General features: G+C 36.3%; 1 protein-coding gene and 2 long non-coding RNA genes across 3 annotated transcripts in view; 1 reads left to right on the top strand and 2 right to left on the bottom strand.

The window, feature by feature from the left end:
• Positions 1 to 18,835, bottom strand: part of LOC105447090 (CMP-N-acetylneuraminate-poly-alpha-2,8-sialyltransferase-like) — a 44,018-nt gene extending 25,183 nt beyond the window's left edge. The window contains exon 1 of the mRNA XM_030996568.1: positions 18,526 to 18,835. Coding sequence (XP_030852428.1) covers positions 18,526 to 18,584 — 59 coding nt within the window. The 5' untranslated portion in view covers positions 18,585 to 18,835. The remainder of the gene's footprint in view (positions 1 to 18,525) is intronic.
• LOC115928727 lies at positions 1,647 to 2,754 on the top strand. The gene is made up of 2 exons (XR_004066202.1): positions 1,647 to 1,697; positions 2,267 to 2,754. It is a non-coding gene; the product is annotated as an uncharacterized LOC115928727 (long non-coding RNA).
• On the bottom strand, positions 8,790 to 9,646 carry LOC115928728. Its single transcript, XR_004066203.1, has 2 exons — positions 9,596 to 9,646; positions 8,790 to 9,032 (listed from the first exon to the last, which is right to left on the bottom strand). It is a non-coding gene; the product is annotated as an uncharacterized LOC115928728 (long non-coding RNA).
• Positions 18,836 to 24,236: the final 5,401 nt, after the last annotated feature.

Here is a 24,236-nt window from a genome sequence, read left to right on the forward strand (position 1 = left end):
CCTCCTTCCTATTTAAAAAAAAACAGGACGCTAAACATGTTTTTTTTTTTTTTTTTTTGGCCTAACAACCACCAACAGGATTGGCCCATTGTGTTTCGAAGTATTTACCCATGTTCAAGACCTTTTAAACTTGTTCATTATCAGTGTTGAAAACAAATTATGTAATGAATTCTAAATATGTCTCTCTCGAGGGAACTAGGAAATTACTGTGGCAGAGTTTTATTTCGCGCATGGCATCGAAAAGATTAATTACCATTGCCATTGGTAAGGAGCTCCTTGTAATCAACGATCACCATGTACGTGCTGACCAGTGACTTGTATCACGATGTGGAAACAATTTATGTAGCGACAAAACGAGATAAAAATAAAAACTGGTGAAATCAGAGACCAAGTAAATTGCTTCAGGTATAGAGACAAGAACGACAAAACATAACTAGTAAAACCGAATAAACGCAAACAAATCAAACGGAATCTAATTAAATTGACGGGGAGAAGAAATGCTGGAAAGGTTGTTTGTTTTTTCACTAACTTTCCAGCAACGTTATCGGGTTAAATCAATTGTTTCTAAATTTCCCAACAACATTTTCCCGACTGCGTCATGAAGAGATTGATATCGCTGTGGAGAGGGGGGGGGGGGGGGTTTCTAGGCCATAACAACGGCACTTTTTATTGGGGTTGCATGTCCCTAATGAATGATAAAATTGTGTCTGGATCCTTTTGAAACATCGCCTGTCTATCCTAATGTTCATTCATTCGTTTCCCCTAAATCACGGAACAAAAAGAAAACTGAATGATAAATGTGTGTCTGAATCCTTTTGAAACATCGCCTGTCTATCTTATATTTATTCATTCGTTTCCCAAAATTCACGGGACAAAAAGAAAATGTTGGGTGACTCTCCAGTTACAGCTGCTGTAACACAACTCAGAGACAAGTCATATCAAAGTAAGGAATGATGTGAATAAAACAGAAATCAAATAATGTAAAACAACCAAGCCGGATTCAATGGCTTTCATCAAGAAAATCAACTAAAAGGCCATTTCAACGCCCTTGTGGATATACCAACACGACCTTGTGGAGGAAACATGTTTAGTGGTGAATTGCCGTTTGTTCAGTGGTGACTTACACCCAGCCCGTCTACTATCCATATGGTCGAATAATCAATTCGTCTACTTATCATTTGGTCTAATGGCTAGTTAGGATAATAGCTATTTGTCTAATTTATATTCGGTCTAATCTCCCATTAGTCCACAACAAATTTGTGCTATTGTTTATTTAGTCTAATAACCATTTTGTCTAATTCCCATTTCGTCTGAGACTACTATCCAGAAAGTATAATAATCATTTCGTCTATAACCTACGGAAGCCCATTAGTGCCACCTACGAAATAAATTTAAGAGAAATTATCTGGCGGCCGCCACTTAATTATCTGGCGGCCGCCAATTAATTATCTGGCGGCCGCCAGTTATTTATCTGGCGGCCGCCAGTTAATTATCTGGCGGCCGCCAGATAATTATCCGTGTCTTCACGGTTGTTTCATCGCAAAGCATGCCGGGACATAATTCTAGTACATTTTTACCTTCGCCGTGATCAGCTGTCCCGTTGCAAACAACGGGATTCTTATCGAAGCAACATCTTAATCTTGTACATAATCCGCTATTCTGCAGTGATTTTCTTTCACTCCAGTATCGTTTGTACGGTAAGAAACCAAAGTTTGTGTTTATTCATTTTTATGACGAATAAAGCTGATAATACGACGTAATGCATGAGAGTGGGCCGGGTCAAGCTTTAGTAAATGTAGGCCTAGACCTCTAGATTTAGTCCCGTATGTTTAAATGTGTGTGCATTTTAAGTAGACTGATTGCCTAGGCTTGTGTCTATCTTGATCTGAATATAATAGTCTATGTATTGATGAGCTCTACTTGAGGATCTACATGACAGGGGCGTATGAAGGAATTTTTCGAGGGGGGGGGGGTTAAAATTTGAAAATCGTGCCGAAAATTTCACATCGACTCAGCCAGCCGGAGAATGAGAGGGGGGGGGGGGGGGGTCGGTTAGAGCATCTATTTTTTCCCGAAAATATGAATTTGGCAGACCGATATTTTGTTCAGTTGATGGTAAGGTCACCTTTTTGGGGTCACCCTTTTGGGGTCACCCTTTAGCACAAAAATATTTCCCCATGATCTAGTGTGATAAGGGTTCTTTTGTTATTGTTATTCTTCAGGTTACAAACTTAAATTTGATTGTCTTTTTCCTTTTATTTATCAGTTGCAGCATCATCAAACACTATATGGCCGATGAATCAGAAGATGACGTAGATGCTACGAGAGAGCTCATTTCACAATGGACAACAGAAGTGATACGTGACTTTCTACAAGGAGGGGACTCAAGCTTGGAGAAGTCATTATTTTATGGGTGTTCTCTGCCCTGACGCTGGGGGTACTGTTCAGCCATTCGAGGTAGAGAGGTAGAGAGGAACTGGACGATGGATGGATGGGGGGGCGGGGGGAAGAAAGGCATGTAGAGATGGCCGTCTACTATGTATAGAGACATTTGTGTGCTACTGGATAAGGACCCTCCATCACTAGAGGGAAGAATAATGAGAGACTACAAAGAGGGGAAGGCATTTAGTTATTTTGTCAGTTTCTGGTTAGGGAGACATTTGTTTCATCTCCTTAGAGAAAGCTGTCTGAAATTCAAAATGTATTTGATACTTGAATAAATTTAGTTCATTTTCTAGACTGGTTCATGTCAAACCATTGATTCTACTTTCTTGTGAGTATACACTGTAGTCAGAGAGAAAGAGAAGTAACACGAGTAAAGAATGAAAATTGAAAAAGAAGCCAATATTTGAACGAGGAGGAGAAAATGGAGATTACGTTGTTGCCCATCAAGTTGGAATAATTGTTCTTACTGTTTGTACATAATGGTCATATATTATAAGAACTGTATTGATCAATCTCAGGAGTCTTATACATGTAGATTGATTAATACAGTTTTGAGATGATGATGATGATCGTGATGATGAACGAGAAGGAGAAGAGGAGGAATATATCAAGAGTTGATGAAGAAAAGATTGATAGAGGGGTTATCATTACAGAGAGAGAGAAAGAGAGATAGACTAACATGAGGAAGGGAGAGCAAGAACAAGGCTATGACATAGGGGAAGAGATAGAAATCAAAATTATATATATACAAATATTTACTAAATTAAAATAATAAATTAGAATACAAGGCGAGAGGAAAGAATGCAAACTAAAATTAAGCAAAGACCATCACTATATCGTTCACATTATAATATAAATTAAGAAAAGGTACATGGAAACATGTACATTTGTAAAATTTAATCTTTCATTCTCTTGATCTTCCTCTTCACACCTAATTCTTGCTCTCCCTGTCTATCTCTCCCACCCCTCTCCGTCTCTCTCTCTCTCTCTCTCTCTTTCTCTCCCCCTCTCTCTCTCCTTATTATCACTCTTTCTCTTTCATTAAGTGTCGACATCTCTCTCAATGCCTCTCTCTGTTTCTATGTTTCTCTTGTTAAATATTTTAAACATCAGGTCTGTCTGACCTTCCTCTCTTGAATAAATCATGAATAACTTCAACTCAGTGTCCTACATACAGTAATGATTGCTTAGTAGTCATCTACAACCCTCGCTGTGTTGTTTGATTTTATTTATAAAATAAATATAACCATGAGATCAATATCAACAGGTTTAATGCAATGCATATAAGTTGACATCCTATGAAGAAGTAGTACCACCCCGCCCCCCCCCCACCACTCCGGGAACGGAGGTACCGCATGCGTGTTCCCAAAATCTCTGGCTAGTAACAAAATTTAAAAAATTAAAATATAAAAAAAAAACGCTACTTTTAAAGCGCTTACCACCAAAATCTCTAAGCGCTATAACAAACAAAAATAGACTGATAAACAATTACATATTAAACAAAACAAAAAAAGTGTGAATAAACCTACAAATTACAATACATATACCGTACATGTACATCAAAGTGAACAGAGCCTGGCAGCAGAGTTTTGGATTCTCTGGACTTTTGCAATGAAAAAGATCTGCCCGTATTGACTTAACACAGGGGACTTATGCTAAAAAAAAAAGGGGGGGGGTGCTGGGAACACGCATGTGCTTACCCTAAATAACACTGAGTTGGGGGGGGGGGTACCACCTTTAATGCAAACGCATTTAAAGGGATCCGGTAACTTTATCTCAGATTCTGAAACAAAATCCTGGATTTAGCTCATGCTGCAATGATAATTTTAGGTCAGTCAAGAACTCAATGACTTTTACAATCCAATCGCCTGTCTGATTATCAAGATATTTACGATTGGAAAAAAAATGTACTAGAATTATGTCCCGGCATGCTTTGCGATGAAACAACCGTGAAGACACGGATAATTATCTGGCGGCCGCCAGTTAATTATCTGGCGGCCGCCAGATAATTATCCGTGTCTTCACGGTTGTTTCATCGCAAAGCATGCCGGGACATAATTCTAGTACATTTTTAACTTCGCCGTGATCAGCTGTCCCGTTGCAAACAACGGGATTCTTATCGAAGCAACATCTTAATCTTGTACATAATCCGCTATTCTGCAGTGATTTTCTTTCACTCCAGTATCATTTGTACGGTAAGAAACCAAAGTTTGTGTTTATTCATTTTTATGACAAATAAAGCTGATAATACGACGTAATGAGAGTGGGCCGGGGTCCAACTTTAGTAAATGTAGGCCTAGATCTAACTTTAGTCCCGTATGTTTAAATGTGTGTGCATTTTAAGTAGACTGATTGCCTTGTGTTTTAGGTAGAAGTTAACCAAATTTACAGTAAAATGAGACTTATGTCTCAGGAAATATGAATAGGTCTAGATCCTATAAACTATACATAATTGATATTGGAATAGGATCTACTAGAATGGCCGACAGTTAGATAGTGATGGTGATGGCAAATGAATTAGTCTAGACTCTAGGCCCTAAATGTAAAAAAAAAAGTAAAAAAGAGGCCATAAAAACGATAGATTTGTCGATCTGGATCTGGATATCAGGCGCGTACGCAGGGGGGGGGGGGGTGTTTTGGGGGTTAAACCCCCCCTTTGGCATTTTTTACGTGTGTATTTTTAAGAAAACCCCCCTAAAACCCCTCTTGAAAAAATCCTGCGTACGCCCCTGCTGGATATAATAGTCTGATATCGATGACCTCAACTTGAGCATCTACATGGGTCTACATGAACTTGTGTTAAAGAAGTGATAAGGATTCTTTTGTTACAATTATTCTTGTCGTCACAAACTTAAATTTGACATGCCTTTCTCCTTTTATTTATCAGTTGCAGCATCATCGAACACGATGACCAATGAATCAGAAGATGACGTAGTCTAGATGTTACTAAAGAGCTCATTTCACAATGGACAACAGAAGTGCTACGTGACTTTCTACAAGGAGGAGACTCAAGCTTGCAAACCGAGGAGTCATTATTTTATGGGTGTTCTCTGCCGGCTGCCTTGACGCTGGGGGTAGCTTTTTAGCCATCCGAGGTTAAAGGGAAAGTCCACCCCCAAAATAAGTTTGTTTCGATAGAGGCAGAATAATAAGAAAATCAGGTGAGTGAAAGTTTGAGCAAATTCTGAATGAAAATAAGAAAGTTATGAATTATTGAAGTTGTGATCAATCAAATACAAATTGGCAACTCTGTGACTTATTATACGAGCTCTCCTTCATTTGCTTTGTGCATAATATTCCATAAAATCATGTTTTCTTCGTTATTGATGACGGAATATATATTTGTTCCTTGCAGGGGGAGTATATAGAAACATATTTGCAATTATTATATTTAGGGTGCATGTATGGTTGAAATTTTTCTTAAGGGAAAATGAAAATTTTAGATTTTTTTAGTACTGAGCAAATGGAAGTTGAGCTCGCATGATACGTCATAGAGTTGCCAATTTGTGTTTGATTGATCACAACTTCAAAAATCCTAACTTCCTTATTTTTAATCGGAATTTGCTCAAACTTTCACTGACTTGTTTCTCTCATTTTTCTACTCCTATTAAAACTAACTTAATTTCAGGGTGGACTTCCCCTTTAAGACTGAGAGGAACTGGACAATGGATGGATAGGGAGGATGGGGGGGGGGGGGGGTAGGAATGCAGAACTGGCCTACTATGTATGTACCTACTGGATAAGGACCCTCCATCACTAGAGGGAAAAATAATGAGAGACTTCAAAGAGGGGAAGGCATATATAGTTAATTTTGCCTTGTGAAAAAAATTAGATTTAGCCCCTAAAAAAGCGTTCCTTCGGGTATCAAATGATGACAGGTGAAACCTTACAATTGTAGAATTATTATCTGTAATGTGATTTCCAAACCATGTGACAGCCAATGGTGTATGTTGTAAAGGTATTGTAAAAGGCATTGTTTAACACCAGGCCCCCCCCCCCCCCCCACTCCGAGAACAGATGGACCCCATGCGTGTTACCAAAATGTCCGACCCGAGAATTGTACAAAAAGGGGTGTATTAACTTTTCACCCGGAGATTTCTTTAAAAAGGGGTATTTTTTCTTTATTTCTCTTATCTCTTTGGACTCCTGAGAAATTATTCCGAATTTAGGGGGGTACATTGAGCATTTTTCATGATTTAGGGGAGTCTCCAAGGCAGGAAAAGCCCGCGAAAGGGGGGTTCGGAAATGTTGGCAGTCCTCAGATAGGGGGTGCTTTCAAAAAGAGGGAACAAGCATATGCGTACCCTAAATAACACTGAGTGGGGGGGGGGGGGGCCGGGGTTTAATAATGTTTAATTCGAGATTGACGTATGGCCCTACGTGCTACCAGTGTCTGCGATATGGTGTATTAATACTGAAGCCCTAACAAAACTGCGCTTCAAAATGATCAAGAAGTGCCTCAAAAAAGTAAAAATCTTTGATTGACCCCTTTTACCATACTCGTTTTCCCTAATAGACTTGTAGTGTTATGAAAAGCGTTTGACAAACCCAAAATTTGGTTTCGATTTCCAATCGTAAATATCTTGATAATCAGACAGGCGATTGGATTGTAAAAGTCATTGAGTTCTTGACTGACCTAAAATTATCATTGCAGCATGAGCTAAATCCAGGATTTTGTTTCAGAATCTGAGATAAAGTTACCGGATCCCTTTAAATGCGTTTGCATTAAAGGTGGTACCCCCCCCCCCCCCCCAACTCAGTGTTATTTAGGGTAAGCACATGCGTGTTCCCAGCACCCCCCCCCCCCTTCCCTTTTTTTAAGCATAAGTCCCCTGTGTTAAGTCAATACGGGCAGATCTTTTTCATTGCAAAAGTCCAGAGAATCCAAAACTCTGCTGCCAGGCTCTGTTCACTTTGATGTACATGTACAGTATGTATTGTTATTTGTAGGTTTATTCACACTTTTTTTGTTGTTTAATATGTAATTGTTTATCAGTCTATTTTTGTTTGTTATAGCGCTTAGAGATTTTGGTGGTAAGCGCTTTAAAAGTAGCGGTTTTTTTATATTTTAATTTTTTAAATTTTGTTACGAACCAGAGATTGGTAGAGATTGGTACTACTTCTTCATAGGATGTCAACTTATATGCATTGCATTAAACCTGTTGATATTGATCTCATGGTTATATTTATTTTATAAATAAAATCAAACAACACAGCGAGGGTTGTAGATGACTACTAAGCAATCATTACTGTATGTAGGACACTGAGTTGAAGTTATTCATGATTTATTCAAGAGAGGAAGGTCAGACAGACCTGATGTTTAAAATATTTAACAAGAGAAACATAGAAACAGAGAGAGGCATTGAGAGAGATGTCGACACTTAATGAAAGAGAAAGAGTGATAATAAGGAGAGAGAGAGAGGGGGAGAGAAAGAGAGAGAGAGAGAGAGACGGAGAGGGGTGGGAGAGATAGACAGGGAGAGCAAGAATTAGGTGTGAAGAGGAAGATCAAGAGAATGAAAGATTGAATTTTACAAATGTACATGTTTCCATGTACCTTTTCTTAATTTATATTATAATGTGAACGATATAGTGATGGTCTTTGCTTAATTTTAGTTTGCATTCTTTCCTCTCGCCTTGTATTCTAATTTATTATTTTAATTTAGTAAATGTTTGTATAAATATAATTTTGATTTCTATCTCTTCCCCTATGTCATAGCCTTGTTCTTGCTCTCCCTTCCTCATGTTAGTCTATCTCTCTTTCTCTCTCTCTGTAATGATAACCCCTCTATCAATCTTTTCTTCATCAACTCTTGATATATTCCTCCTCTTCTCCTCGTTCATCATCACGATCATCATCATTTCAAAACTGTATTAATCAATCTACATGTATAAGACTCCTGAGATTGATCAATACAGTTCTTATAATATATGACCCATATGTACAAACAGTAAGAACAATTATTCCAACTTGATGGGCAACAACGTAATCTCCATTTTCTCCTCCTCGTTCAAATATTGGCTTCTTTTTCAATTTTCATTCTTTACTCGTGTTACTTCTCTTTCTCTCTGACTACAGTGTATACTCACAAGAAAGTAGAATCAATGGTTTGACATGAACCAGTCTAGAAAATGAACTAAATTTATTCAAGTATCAAATACATTTTGAATTTCAGACAGCTTTCTCCCAGGAGATGAAACAAATGTCTCCCTAACCAGAAACTGACAAAATAACTAAATGCCTTCCCCTCTTTGTAGTCTCTCATTATTCTTCCCTCTAGTGATGGAGGGTCCTTATCTATACATAGTAGATGGCCATCTCTACATGCCTTTCTTCCCCCCCCCCCCCCCCCCCCCCCCATCCATCCATCGTCCAGTTCCTCTCTACCTCTCTACCTCGAATGGCTGAACAGTACCCCCATCGTCAGGGCAGAGAACACCCATAAAATAATGACTTCTCCAAGCTTGAGTCCCCTCCTTGTAGAAAGTCACGTATCACTTCTGTTGTCCATTGTGAAATGAGCTCTCTCGTAGCATCTACGTCATCTTCTGATTCATCGGCCATATAGTGTTTGATGATGCTGCAACTGATATATAAAAGGAAAAAGACAATCAAATTTAAGTTTGTAACCTGAAGAATAACAGTAACAACAGAACCCTTATCACACTAGATCATGGGGAAATATTTTTGTGCTAAAGGGTGACCCCAAAAGGGTGACCCCAAAAAGGTGACCTTACCATCAACTGAACAAAATATCGGTCTGCCAAATTCATATTTTCGGGAAAAAATAGATGCTCTAACCGACCCCCCCCCCCCCCCCCCCCTCATTCTCCGGCTGGCTGAGTCGATGTGAAATTTTCGGCACGATTTTCACATTTCCCCCCCCCCCTCGAAAAATTCCTTCATACGCCCCTGTCATGTAGATCCTCAAGTAGAGCTCATCAATACATAGACTATTATATTCAGATCAAGATAGACACAAGGCAATCAGTCTACTTAAAATGCACACACATTAACACATACGGGACTAGATCTAGAGGTCTAGGCCTAAATTTACTAAAGCTTGACCCGGCCCACTCTCATGCATTACGTCGTATTATCAGCTTTATTCGTCATAAAAATGAATAAACACAAACTTTGGTTTCTTACCGTACAAACGATACTGGAGTGAAAGAAAATCACTGCAGAATAGCGGATTATGTACAAGATTAAGATGTTGCTTCGATAAGAATCCCGTTGTTTGCAACGGGACAGCTGATCACGGCGAAGGTAAAAATGTACTAGAATTATGTCCCGGCATGCTTTGCGATGAAACAACCGTGAAGACACGGATAATTATCTGGCGGCCGCCAGATAATTATCTGGCGGCCGCCAGATAATTAACTGGCGGCCGCCAGATAATTAAGTGGCGGCCGCCAGATAATTTCTCTTAAATTTATTTCGTAGGTGGCACTAATGGGCTTCCGTAATAACCCACTTTGTCCACTTGCCAACTCGTCTAATAATCACTAAGTCTAATAACCACGATCTCTAATTGGCATTTCGTCCAATGACCACTTAGTCTTTATCCATGGAGTTAAGTACCCAATTGGTCTAGTACCATTGAGTCTACCACCCATTTCCTTCCTACTAGGCTATATAGTTTAATGATCATTTAGTTTACTTATCATTTGGTCTAATGACCATTTAGGATAATATTACTTTGGTCTACTACCATTTAGTCTAATAATCATAACGTATACTACCATAATGTTGGTAACATAATTGTTAAAGCTAGTTCCCAGTTAATTCCTAGTTGGTTTTTAAACAAATCCTATTTCGTATACCAACCATGTCTAGTACAAACCACTTTGTCAACTTTCCGATTCGTCTAATAACGATTTAATAACAATAACCATTACTTCTAATTAACAATTCGTATAATGACCATTTGGTCTAAATATCAATTTGGCTACGTATCATTTCGGCTACTATTCATTCGGTCTAATATTCATATCGTTCTTTAACAAAGAACGGGATATCCCATTACGTCGCCAGGGGTGGGGGGGGGGGGAGAAGAGGGGTGACCCCCTTAAAAATTTCTGTCGGCAAATGCATCACGCCTTTTACCCCTTTTCCTTCCTCTTTCCTTGTATTTGTCTTTTTCTCTTTCCACTCTCTCTCTCTCTTCCTTTATTTCCTTTTTTAATTATGTTATGTGTCTTTGACTTGTATGCATGCTTTGTCATTTTGTCGATAATAATTTGCAGATACAAATGAAATCTTACTAGAAATCTTTCTATGAAATTGTCTTGAAAATAATTAAGAAGACGTTTTTTCTGTGAAAATTCTATTGAGGTTGAGGTTCCCCTAACCCCCTCCGAATACGATGGTTTTCTAACTATTATTTATTTATTATTAATTTCTGATATTCATACAATGTAGCACAATCCCACCAACAGTGGTAATCTTCCATGTGGCCCTATTTTTAACTTTCGTAATAATAACAATTATAATGGAAAACAAAAAAACTTATTTCAGAAGAAGTAGGAATAAAAACAAATTACACAGTATCCTCGCCGTGTGTATTCTCAAAGAAAATATACTTCCGACTTCAATCTTTCCAATAGATGCACGGAATTTTCAATATTATTGTTTAATACAAATGAAAATAGTTATTGATCTTTAATCCCCACTGTACTACCTATAGCTACTTGCGCCCTCTATATAGCAAACAATGTCTAATCGGTGCCAGTTGGTCCCCCATGATCCCCGTTTTCTTATGTTAACTGAGAGCTGAATTGATGAGATAACCACCTGTCAGTGACCTTGTAGGGAGGTCTAATACCCCTGGCCAAACTAGTGCGACAAAATAGCCTCATATTCATTCGAGGCTAGTGTAACAAAATATATAGGGAGAAGATTTGGGCATCGTACAGACTAACACTTGGGATATCACAATTGTCATAATCATATTTACATAATTTAAAGGGTACATATTACAGAATAAGCATACTGCAGTATTTGTATTTTGTACTCCAAATGCTCATTTTATCTGAGCTTAAAACTATGCGCAAGAGGTGACTCCAATAGTACTATTTGCTGAGGGGCACAGCCCCGAAGCAAATGGTACTTTTGGAGTCACCGAGGCCCATAGTTTAACCAGTACCTCGAATAGAAGGCATGGTATATTTGTTTTATATCCTGCATCAAAAAAAAAAAAAAAAATTAAATTAAAAAAAAACATTTTTGGGAGAAAAAAAATTTAGAACAAAAAAAATGTCAATTTTTATCTAAAAAAATTTAAAATATTTTGTTTTCATTAAAATTAAGATTTGAAAAAAAAATGATTCAATTAAAAAAAAACAATTCACACTTTTTTTTCAACTCCCAAATAGTAAACCAAAATATTACTCTCATATAGTACTTTCTAAAAATAGGTCAAATATTTCTGGTCATGTGACAAGCTCTCAACCAATCAAAAGCCAACAAATTTTTGATGCAGGATATAATAACGAATACCGTTGTTAATTTGCACAACGTTTGGGATGGGGGGGGGGGGGGCTTTGAAGCAGGATCCGTCACACCCCCAAAAAGACAAAACAAAAAGGCAAATCCTCAAGTGAAGCAGTCATAGAAGAAGAAAACAATATTTATAAGGTATTCGTATAATTATATGATATGATATTGCATTTCTTCTCAATGCGTATTGTAAATTTCATAATATTAATGTAATATATTGAAGAACCAATTCTGAACTTGAAAAAACAATCTTTGAAATAAATAGTACATGAAGGTTTTTAAAAAGAAAACCATTGACTCAATGATTGAGTGCACATGAAATTAATGCTCCAACGACCAATCTGTTACAGATGTTATGAACAGAATATGTACTTTTCTATTTTCTATATTCGTATATTGTCTTAATGACTCTTTAAAAATACATGTATGCAATTTATATTTGTTGATGTACATGCACTTTCTACAACTTCCTCTTGTAATTTTTTTCTTCATGTTTCTCCTCTCCGTTTTCCTGACTTATATTCTGTTTTCTTATTTTTGCTGCCCAAGCAATCTTATCAAAGTAACTTTATATATTTCAATATTGGCAAATTAATTGTATATATATATATATATGTTTCATCTTTATTCAGCGTTATAAACAAAGAAGTATAAACATTTGAACCCAGGTCCATGACACAATGTAGTATACAATACACAACTACGTGTCACTGGCAGGGTATACAAGACAAGTACAACATGTACAACATAGGAAACATATAAAGCATATATAGAAAATGGTTAACAACATAATGGGAAGAGAAGTACGAAGTTGAGATTCCTCAACGGTAATAGGCAATCCGATTCTATCTTTGGCGATCTTAAAGGTAATACAAAGTTTTGGGGAATTTTGAAAATTGGGTGGATAGTGATTCTTTACAATTTGGATATATTTGGATGCCCCTGTGGATGTATTATAAGCACTAGAAAATTTAGCCTCTAAAACACTTCTGCTTTCGAGAAAAATTGAATATAAAATTTTGATAAATTTCAAAAAGCGCCTACGGCCGTACAATGGTAGCTGCGACCATGAAAATCTCAGAATATGTAGATGTGATATATAACTTCCAAACAAGAATAGCAAATTGGTCGATTTTAGTCAAGAAACATTGTTTTATAGCTTAATTAATATATTGACCTTGACAGGGAGCTATAAAACAAAAAGAGTGTATTATTTACAATTTCATAACTTTAAACTCGATTTCAACCGCGACAACGATCACTAAATATTGTAGGATCGCATATGCTTCCAATATGTTCATTTGAACCAAATTCATGACCCCATACCAAAACTTTGTATTACCTTTAAATACCAGTATAAATAGTAAAAATGTAACCATGAATAAGTGCATTATGCTTGATTTTGCGACAATGCACTAGTTTCTCTGGCATGTATTTTATTACCATGATTTTGATAATAATACTAGTTTGTTTTACGAATGTGGGTCATGATTATTTACACCATCATTTTGTGGCTTACTTGTTTTTCTATATAATCGGATAAATATTATTTACACCGAACGTAAAATGATATACATGGAGTATTTAAATACTAAACGGTTTCTTAAATATAAACATTTTTAGATTTGTTCATAGTAAAATTGCATGATATATATGTTCATAACAGGTATTGCATCGTTGTAAACATCATTCGAGCATTGTCGTATTAAAGTTATACATATTTTGAAGAAAAATAATGAAATAAAAGTACCTCTTCTTCGTACATGCACTGTTTTGTAACTGTATGTTATGTTTGAAATATGCAATGGGTGTTTTATTTGTACACATGATCAATTCAGCCATTGGGCTGCGACACATGTTTTTCTAATAAACCTTGATTCAGTGTGTATATCTACGGATATCCGTAATTGCTGAGATAGCAAGTTAGAAACGGATATTCTGTTTTTTCATTGTCCATTTTTAGAAATAGAAAAACGAATTATCCTATCGTGTCCTTATTTTGACAGCCGGCTTCTTGGGTAATTATATTCTACTTCACTTTCTATACGTAGTGCACTAAATACATGCAAGGCCTACCTGCGCATATGCCTTTGCGATTCATGTATAGTCTATAATTACGAGAAAAATGAGGAAATAAAAATGGATATTCTGTTTTTCCCTTTTCTATTTTTAGGAATAGAAAAAAGTAAGTGGTATTGAATATGTAATTCTTACAGGTTAAAGGGAAATCCAACTTTGATTTACAACTATACGCTAGTGGAAAAAACAGAAAACACAGAGATGTATACTGGTGAAAGTTTGAATGAAACCGGGCAAAAAATGATAAAGTTGTGACTTTTTATAGTTGCAATCATTATAGATACGAGCTCTTCAAATTGGCTAAATCGGTATTGTCTCCGTGATGTAGTGGCAGACAACTTCCCCATTGTTCCAACTTCCAAGTTTCCAACACAAATTTTTTTTTATAACTTTGTTTAATGTATGACTCAGGAGAATCTATTCTCTTTATTTGCTATGCTATTCAATGACAAAGTACAAAACTCAGTGACAAATCTGCTAATAACTAATAGTCTCAATTATGGTTGTCATGTGTAGAGAATACATTAAATAATGCTGGGCTAGGAAATGTGTGGCAAAGGCAAGGGGATGGATTCAGTATTCATTGATTATTCATGCTCTTAAGCAGAGCAGCGACCGACCGATCAGTAGCCTGCTCGGTCGCTGCTGGAATTAGGCATCGTCCAGCGATTAGGTCGGCGCCCGGGCGGCGACCGCCCAGGCACCGAGCATATCTTTGGCGGCGAGTGAAAAGTGAGCAGGCGCCGCCCAAATTTTGACTCCGCGCTAAAACTTCAGCGGCGACCGAGCGATGCCCTAAAAACGAGCGGTGCCTGGGCGGCCGCCGCCGCTCGGTGGCCGGGCAGCCGCCGGGCAGAATTGGTTAAAAACTCGCCGCTCGGCCGCCGAGCAGGCTACTTTTGGGTAATGTGACCATAGCATTAAGCTCGGGTTGATGAACATGTCAAAGCAAGAAATGATGTCAAATGTTTGGTGAAATCGCAATTGTGTTAACTACCGAATTATTAAGAGCGAAATTTTATTTGAAAAGAATCTGGTGAAGTTCAATAGAAGAGGTGCAATCACTTTGTGCCGATTCCGATGCAGGTCACACCGCTTACTAATAAAGGAAGGTTTGAAAATAATCCTGAAAAAAGTAAAATTGAATGTCCTTGTTCTGGCTTGTTTTAATTTAAAGGTTTTTGGAGATGAAATTTCACTATATTTTTGTCTGCCCTTTTTTCAAGAAAGAAAGACAGTTATACTTAGATCGACAGTTTGTTGTGAGTAACCCTAGCACATTTCACATGGACAAATTGTTTAATAGATCTAGCGATAAACAATTAAGAAAACTCGTAAAATTCATAACAGTAATAAAACAATTCTTTTCGATGGTTCCTAAGGCTGAAAGACATGGTCCTATTTTTGTTAATAAATTAAAGTGTAGTTGTATTGTATTTGTATTTATTAACATTTATTTCCTTCTCAACAGTACAATATGAAACACCATGTATACACTGTGAAAAAAATAATAGTCGAAATAACTCAATAAAATTGAGGAAAAGAATTGCCTTATTTTTATTAAGTAAATATTACCTACGGCATCTTAAGTAGAATTTACTTATTTTGCTGAATAAATTTTTACTCAGTTAAACCGAGTTACATTAACGTAAATAATTTAAGTATTGTAATCATTTTAGATAATTAAAAAAAAAGCTATGATAGGATTACATAGTGCACGATTTGGTACCCATGTAATCTAACAAGTAACATCCACTAATCATTCACTACTTCTATTTAAGATTAATCACTAATCACTAACACTACTTCTATTTAAGATTTAACCGTATACATATATATCTACCACCATCACAAACTATTACATACGCTTCAATTCGACACATATTGAAAGGCTCCAAATTTTATATATACTTGATCGTAGCATCTTAAAAGGAAAATTGGTTGACAATTTCCTGAAATATCAAGTTTTTATTTGTTTTGAACTGGGTAACAATTAAAAATTGTCTTGTCTTTGCTTAGCCATGTTAAATGAATTAGTAAATGTTTTACAGTCCTTAAATTTCCATTCAACCACAAAAAAGAATTGTTTTATTTAAAAAAGAGTTTAATTTGGTCTTAATGAATATTCATAAATTATGTAAATATTTCTATTACGCACTGCATCGGTCCTTACTTTCAAAAGATAAGAATAATCAACATAAATTGTTTGAGTAATACGTATAATTTCTGATTTTGAGTTAAAATTACTAAATTAATACAAGCTGAAATTACTTAAAGTTCTTATGTATTTGATTTTACTTAAATATTCCACGTATTGAAAGTTTGAGTTAGTGCGTACGAGGCAAAACTAATGTTTTCAAGTAAATTTTACAAGGAAAAAATACGTAAAAATTACCAATGAACAAATTCTTTTTTACAGTGTATATACATGATATATTATGTAAGAATTATTTCAACATAGAGTATACAGTAAGTAATTCAGATACGGAAGGAGGCGAAAACCCGGAAAGCATGTGGTAGACAAACCAAACCACGTGATATTTTAGACTTATAACTTTAAACTGTATTTAGTGTATACCGGTACTTAGTATTTAGCTAATGTTTATTGTGTTTAGAAATATAAAAATGCATATATCATGTCTATGTATTTTGTTATCATATCTTACTTTGGTTTATATATCTTTCTGTATTGTGTTGTAAATATGTTGTGCTCTCATACCCCTGAAGGGGGTCGATAGAGTCAAATAAAATCTTATCTTATCTTATCTTATCTTACCAATTAGCTTATAACAAAAATGTCATTTGTCACTGATGACAAGTTTTGTGAAACACCCCCATATAGACAGCACTCGATCGAGCCGAAATGCAAGGAACACACAATGCTGTCACTGCATGGAGTATCACTGCATACGCAGGCATTGATGATGAACCCAAATCCCATTGATTTCTTCACGTTTTGGATTTCGGCAACAGTTTACTCTATAATTTACCAAATTCACAAATTGCACAGTTACAAAAACTACAAAACGCAGCTGCACGCATCATTTCTCTGTCAAGCAAACATAGTCACATTACACCTATCTTACAAAATCTCCATTGGTTGCCTGTAAAAGAACGTATAATTTTCAAAATCCTTCTTTAAGTTCATCAAATCATGAACAGAACAGCTCGTGAATACAACCAGTCTTTAGTTCACCTCTACCAACCCACACGTACCCTCCGATCTTCCAACTCTGGTCTTCTACACATACCGCTTTCAAAGAAATCTTGGGGGGAACGAGCTTTTGCTCATGCCGGACCAGCCCTGTGGAATTCACTTCCACAGGAGCTGAAGAACTCTGACTCTTCAACATCTTTTAAGAGCAACCTTACATCCCATTTGTTTAATTTTGCGTTTTGAAGACAGACATTCATTCTTTCATTTTTGCATTTTCTTTCTTATGTAAATGTACACGATTCTTTGTCATGATGTAATGTGTTCCCTAATATTTTGAAGCGCCTTGAGCATTTAATTAAAATGGATAATGGCGCTATATAAATCTCATGTATAATTATTATTATTATTATTATTAGATGGTTGGGTTGACAATTGGTACAACGTTGGGCAAAGTGTTGAAATAATATTGCCCAAATTTGTCACAGTGTAGATAATTCAATTATTACCCTAGCTTTAGTTCAACAGTCCGTAATCAGCGCATAGTGCATTTCAAGAAGGACATTAGTGTCGCGGCGGAACTGGAACCGCGGACCTTGTGATCCACAGTCCGGTGACATATCCACTCGACCACGACACCTCTACAAACAATGCCTACATGCATAATATATTAGGTCAATAATTCATGTACAAATACATGTAGGCCTATATGATAGTAAGCTCGATTGAAACGTAAATTTTAGAGGAAATCGGACCAGCATTATACCAAATGGTTAATATACAAATAATGGGCATAAGACCAACTGGAAATTATGCCAAGTGGTCATTAAATCAGCCATAGACCAAATAGAGATTGTACCAAATGGTCATTACACCCAATGATATTGATATTGGAAGACGAAATGAATATCAGACCACATGGGTGGTGGACCAAATTATATTGGACCAAATGGGTATTGGGTCAAATGGTTTGTAGAAAAACTATAAAGACAACAACCTGAGAGCTGGTGCCATTCGCCTTCTTCCTCTCATAAACGCAGATTCTACTATTCGTTTAATGCAAGAGGAAAATAAATGCGTTATGATAGGATATGCACGAAATGCAAAGCAAGATTATAATAAACGTAAAATATTGAAAGAATTCAGCTCCTTCTTCAAAGTCTAACATTTAAACGCAAAAGCTCGCTTCATTCAATACAAGAAGACTGTGAATTTTCTTTTAAATCTGAATCGTAAACAAGTGCGAGACACAGTGATAAAAAAACGTGCAAATAAAACGGGTTACATCTCATCCAGTTACACAGATATCCCAATCAGTTCAGATAAAAATGGAAGGTCTACTTACGAATTGCTCATCGATGGCAGGTATAGCTTCATCATGGACGAGTGTATTTGTAAATGCATTCAATCAATATAGATGCTTTCGAGAACGACTTCATCGCTATGCATCCTACGTCCATTTTGACTGCATAGCTGTGGTTAGATGCCTAGTGTATGGGGGTTGTGCGATAAACATTTCACGGTGCGAGAATATATCAAAACCAAGCAAGGTCTCGTCTGCGCAGTCGATCGCCTCCTAGTCCACTATCCACTGTCAGCCTCAGGTCACTCGCAGCCGGCCGTGTTCACTCATGATCTTAAACCACGATCCCAAATCAACTACTTTCGAAATCATCAACTCACTCAGGGCAGTTTCAATAATAATAACGATGATATGGTGGTGGTGGTGGTTATGTTACCTGACTGCTAAGGAAGCATTATTGCTTGTTAGTAAGCAACCAGACGGCCGACGGCTTTAGGTCCTCTCCGAGGGACCTGGTAATGAGGATTAAAGCCTTACCAAAGGGCACTAGCGCATCGACTTGGTTTCGAACCCGGATCCCCGGATTACGAGACAACCGCTCTATACCGACTGAGCTATGACAATGATGATGGATAGCTTAATAATGATATCAACAACAACATTGATAATAATAATAATGATACAAATAATGTTAATGATAATTATACTCATAAAACTAATAATGATACCAACAACAATGATAATAATAGTAATAATTGTATGTAATAAAGATGGTAATGATGATAGTAATGACAATATATCAATTATAATAGTACTACTACTAATTATATTAATGATAATAATCATAGTGATGAATGTAGTATACTAGTAAATAGTAAAAGTAGTAGTAGAAGTCGCCGTAGTAGTTATAGCAATAATAATGATGATAACAATAATAATGATAAATTTGACATTTATAAGCATAGGTTAAAGAAGGGAGAAGGCTGGTCCACAGGAATGAAAGGAGAGGGGGAGAGAGAGAGGGGGAGATTGACTATGGCAGGCAATTATCATCTTGCTATAGCAACCTCCATCGCTATAACCGCAATATTCATCTTCTTCCTCTCGTAAACGTTGCTTCTATATTCGCTGTATGCAAGAGGGATAATGGAGGCGCGATATAATAATATGGGTGAAATGCAAAGCAAGTATATATTTAATGTAAACATTTGAGAGAATTCGTTTCCTTCTCTGGAGTCTTTACGGTTAAACTCAAACCTCGATTCACTCATTCAATACAAGAAGGTACGTGTGTGTTTGTCTTTTAAATCTTAATCGTAAACAAGTGCCAGACACAATGATATTAACGTTCAAGGAAGCAGGCTATAAATCTTAACAAGTTCATTACACAGACATTCCGCTCAGCTCAGCTCGGATACAACGGGCAGTTTACCTACGGGTTACTCAGAAAAGCTAGGAGAATGGTTTCTCCATTTGGCTAAAGAACGGATGTTTTACAAACGCTTTTTTTTTGGGGGGGGGGGTGGGGGTTCGTGCGAAGCTATCCAATTTTTCCTATTTGCAAAATTATTAAATTTGGTTAACTTTATATCATGTATAAATGCATGTAATGTATCCATTTTCAGATATCTTTTAAACAATAAGTGTATTGATTAAAGAGCAATCGAATGTAAATATGTATATAACAATGTTGGTATCCATTGTGCTATATCAGATTATAACAAATGTACGCTTTCAATCATTTTTTTTATTTTATTTTTTTAAATATGAGGCTTTCATCTATTCTTTATTTTTTTTCAATTTTTTGTTAAATGTATTTTCTATTCAAATTGAAAATTCCATTCACATATTTCTTGTAAATGATCAAGCATAATTCTTGAATAATCGGTTATTTCATGAGGATACCAATTAATTTGTATTTTACCTGTTTAAATACTTGTGTATTTATCTATTTTTTTTTCCTGGTGTTATTTGTTTTATTCTTACCAAACAGGGCCTCGTGGAAGTGCCGTGATATGTGCCGCCCTGTATAAAGTATCAGAAATAAATAAATAAATAAATATACATGTAGGTGCTTTCGCGAACGACTTATTCGCTACCTCGCTACCATGGGAACTACATGTCGCAGTAGTAGATGCGTAGATGCGTGGTGCATTGGATTGTGTGATAAAGATATCACGGTGCGAGAATAATTACATTCGAATCTATGGCGCGTCTGCGTACTCGATCGCCTTGGGCGCCTGTCCATGACTATCAGGTCACTACGAGCCGCGTTTACATCATGATGTAAAACCCCGATCGCAAACAATTTTGAATTAAAGCCCCACTGTCCTACTTGTAGCTACTTGCTCCCTCTATATAGAAAACTTCCCCAATCGGTGCCTGTTGATCCCCCATGATCCTCTTTTACGTATGTTAGTTGAGAGCTGAGTTAATGAGATAGCCACCTGCCAGTGACCTCGCTGTGTGGTCCAATCCCTTCTGGCCCAGTAGTATTGACGGTCTTTAAATTGAATTGAATGTATTTTCTTCTGCAAAGCACACTCAAATCAAATTAAATTTCAACGATACAACAAATACAAAATATAACATTTTTTTAAACTTATACACAATGTAATTTAATAGAAATGTTGACATTAAAACAAGATTTAACTGATAACACACTATCCAGAAGTATAAATTAATACATTAAGACGAAGGGGTACCGCAATGAGCATTTGCTTGATAGCGTGATAGCCCGGGCGGGTGTATGATGACACGAATTTAAAACAATTATGATGGTGGTGATGATGATGGTGATGATATTGATGATAATAATGATGAGAATGAAAATGAAAATATGTTGATGTCATAATTTCTGGCACAGAAATCTTTGTATACAGGAGTTAATAAAATAAAGTGATTGATGTTGATAGAAATCTGGAAATAATATTGACTATTTAATCAGCACTGGGAACAGATCAAATGATGCACTCTGACAGGATTGCCTCCTCCCTATTGAATTTAAATAAATTCGGGAAGGTTTTAAATGAAGTTATTGAGCCTGAGAGTGCATTTAGTAGATCCGGATTATGATGTCTGGTCGATTTATGCAGGAGCAATAATTTAAGAATAATCAAATGAAAGTGTAATAAATTCCAAGTAGGGCAAGAGTGGATAGTGTTATCTCATACAAATAAACTCTTGAATGAACCAGGAAGTAGGTTATTCATGAATTTAAACATAAAGATCAGAGTCTGTTGTGTGTTTAAATCAGGGATAGTCAATTTGTACGGTCATAAATAATGGGTGTGTATGGGCTAAGTACTTGGAGCCAGCACATAATCATTCGAAGCGCTTTTTATTGGCAATAAATAAATAGGGTTAAATGTTGTCTTTGCACTTCAAGCCTATACCAAGTTACAATTATATATGAAATGTATGGCAAGATAAGCGATGCAATATAACATTAAAAGGATCTTCTTAGGAATAATTCTTTGGTCTTAAAGTAAACCAATATTCTTAGAAATACATGTAATTGTTTGTTGTATGTGTTCATTCCACTAAGGATTTCATCAATAAGAATACCCGAAAGTTGTGTACATTTCTTACGTTCTAAGAATGCATTATCGATTACGATATTCTAAGAAAAGTCAGGGGTATGTGCATTTGTATATTAAAAGTGCATTGAGCTCGTTTTAGTAATTTAAAGAAATAATTTTTTACTTTTTTACCAGTTAGAAACTTTGGGTTATTCTAAATTAAGTATATACGAATAAGGGCATACCAGAGAATACAAAATGTTGGTGTCGTAAGCAAAAAGTATAAACGATAAAAGGGTTATCATAAACACTAGCTAATAATCTAAATTTATTTGTAAACGATTAATGACAAATGAATGTTTATCTTTTGCAATGTTAACATGAGAGGATACTATTTTCTTCACTAGCAACTTAACTATTCCATACTCACAATTTCTAACATTAAATAAGTGAATCGTTAATCCAAATTATAAAGTCAATCGATGAGAGGTCTAAGATGAGTATTTACGTTGGGATTCTCGGCTTGATTAATTATTGAATTATTTGACATCAGACAAACATGACCACTCAAACAGTGACAGGACCGTGAAGTTTTCCGGACCAACAATCACTTTCTAAATTATATAGCAACTTTCTTTTACAGGACATCAAGGACCTTACATATTATTGCATTCCATGTCAGTATTGGAGTTGAATTGCGTCAGTGCTTACATTGAGATAGATAAATACAAATTAGAATTAAACTAAATCAACATTATGTTCTTTTGACAGGTTGGTGAGGGCGGGTAGTATCATGGATCAATATCATATCATTTAAAACAAAAATATCATTTGTGGATAATGATAGTAATATAGTCCACTCTCGGTCTCATGAAATTTAGGTAGGTGCAAGAGACAGCGCGAGACCGAGAGCATTAAGTACTGTGTTGTCTGGAGACCGAAATTGCGGTCTTGTGGACCTTCGTTTTTTTTAATACTGGGCATTTGATCTTTAGTGATCTTGTGAAACTTCGGTCAAATGGGAGACATCTTAAAATTGTCATTTCAAATTTGGGTCACTGTCAGATACCAATATGTGTACACTTGGTTTATCAAGATCTTGAAATGTGTAACTCTGTTGGTGTTAGAAATAGGGTGTTGTGTGATAATTGCCCGAATTCACAAAGCAAGGTTTGAGCTCAGACCAAGGTTTGAGCTCAAACCTCCTTTTGTTTCGCCAAACCTCCTTTTGTTCTTTACAAACCAGGTTTGTAAAAAACGCGTAAATCGCGTCATATGACGTACGAAAAGCAAGGTTTGTCGACAAACCTCCTTTGTGAATTCGGGCCATTATGTTCAAAGTACATGCTATGAGAGGTTATTGTTGTATTTGTAACATTTGTAGAATTATTGCCTGTATCAGAACAATAGTTTCAACTTTGGCGTATATTATAAGATTTCCCACGTTGATGATATGGGGCGATGAATGTCATTCATTGGTTCAATATTCTCATCTTGATAGGGAAAATGGGGTAAGCAAACAATATGGGAATTATTCTGGAGCAGCAGAGCAAAGATGTGCATGTACATGATGCGATAACCACGAGTTCAGCTCATGTTTAAAGGTCGTGAATCAATTTTAACAGGAGTATGCAATGTTTGTACCTGATGGTATAATGTCCTAATTAGTGAGCAAATATAACTATAGTCAATGACTTAATAGCTGTAATAACTGATTATCAATATTTGAGTCTGTAAAATGGGCATTTTGTTAACCCTTTACATGGAAGAAGAGAGATAGCTAGAGAGATGGGAGAGAGGGAGAGAGAGAGAGGGAAAGAGAGAGAGAGAGAGAGAGAGAGAGGGGAGAGAGAAAAATCTGGATAGAGATCTGGAAATAATATTGAATATCTAATCAGCACTGGGAAAAGATCAAATAATACACTCCGACAGACTTGCTTCCTCCCTATTGAATTTAAATGAATTCAGTTAGGTTTTACATGGTTGTATTGGGTCTGGGAGTGCATTCAGTAGATGCGGACCACGATGTCTGGTTGATTTATGCAGGAGCAATAATTCAAGAATAATCAAATGAAAGTGTAATGAATTCCAAGTAGGGTAAGAATGGATAGTGTTATCTAATACAAATAAATTCTTGAATGAACCAGGAATTAGGCTATTCATGAATTTAAACATAAAGATCAGAGTCTGTTGCGCGTTTATATCAAAGATAGTCAATGTGTACAGTCATAA

This window comes from Strongylocentrotus purpuratus, unplaced genomic scaffold (genome assembly GCF_000002235.5).
Source record: "Strongylocentrotus purpuratus isolate Spur 01 unplaced genomic scaffold, Spur_5.0 spur5_scaffold_3, whole genome shotgun sequence".
NCBI lineage: Eukaryota > Metazoa > Echinodermata > Echinoidea > Camarodonta > Strongylocentrotidae > Strongylocentrotus > Strongylocentrotus purpuratus.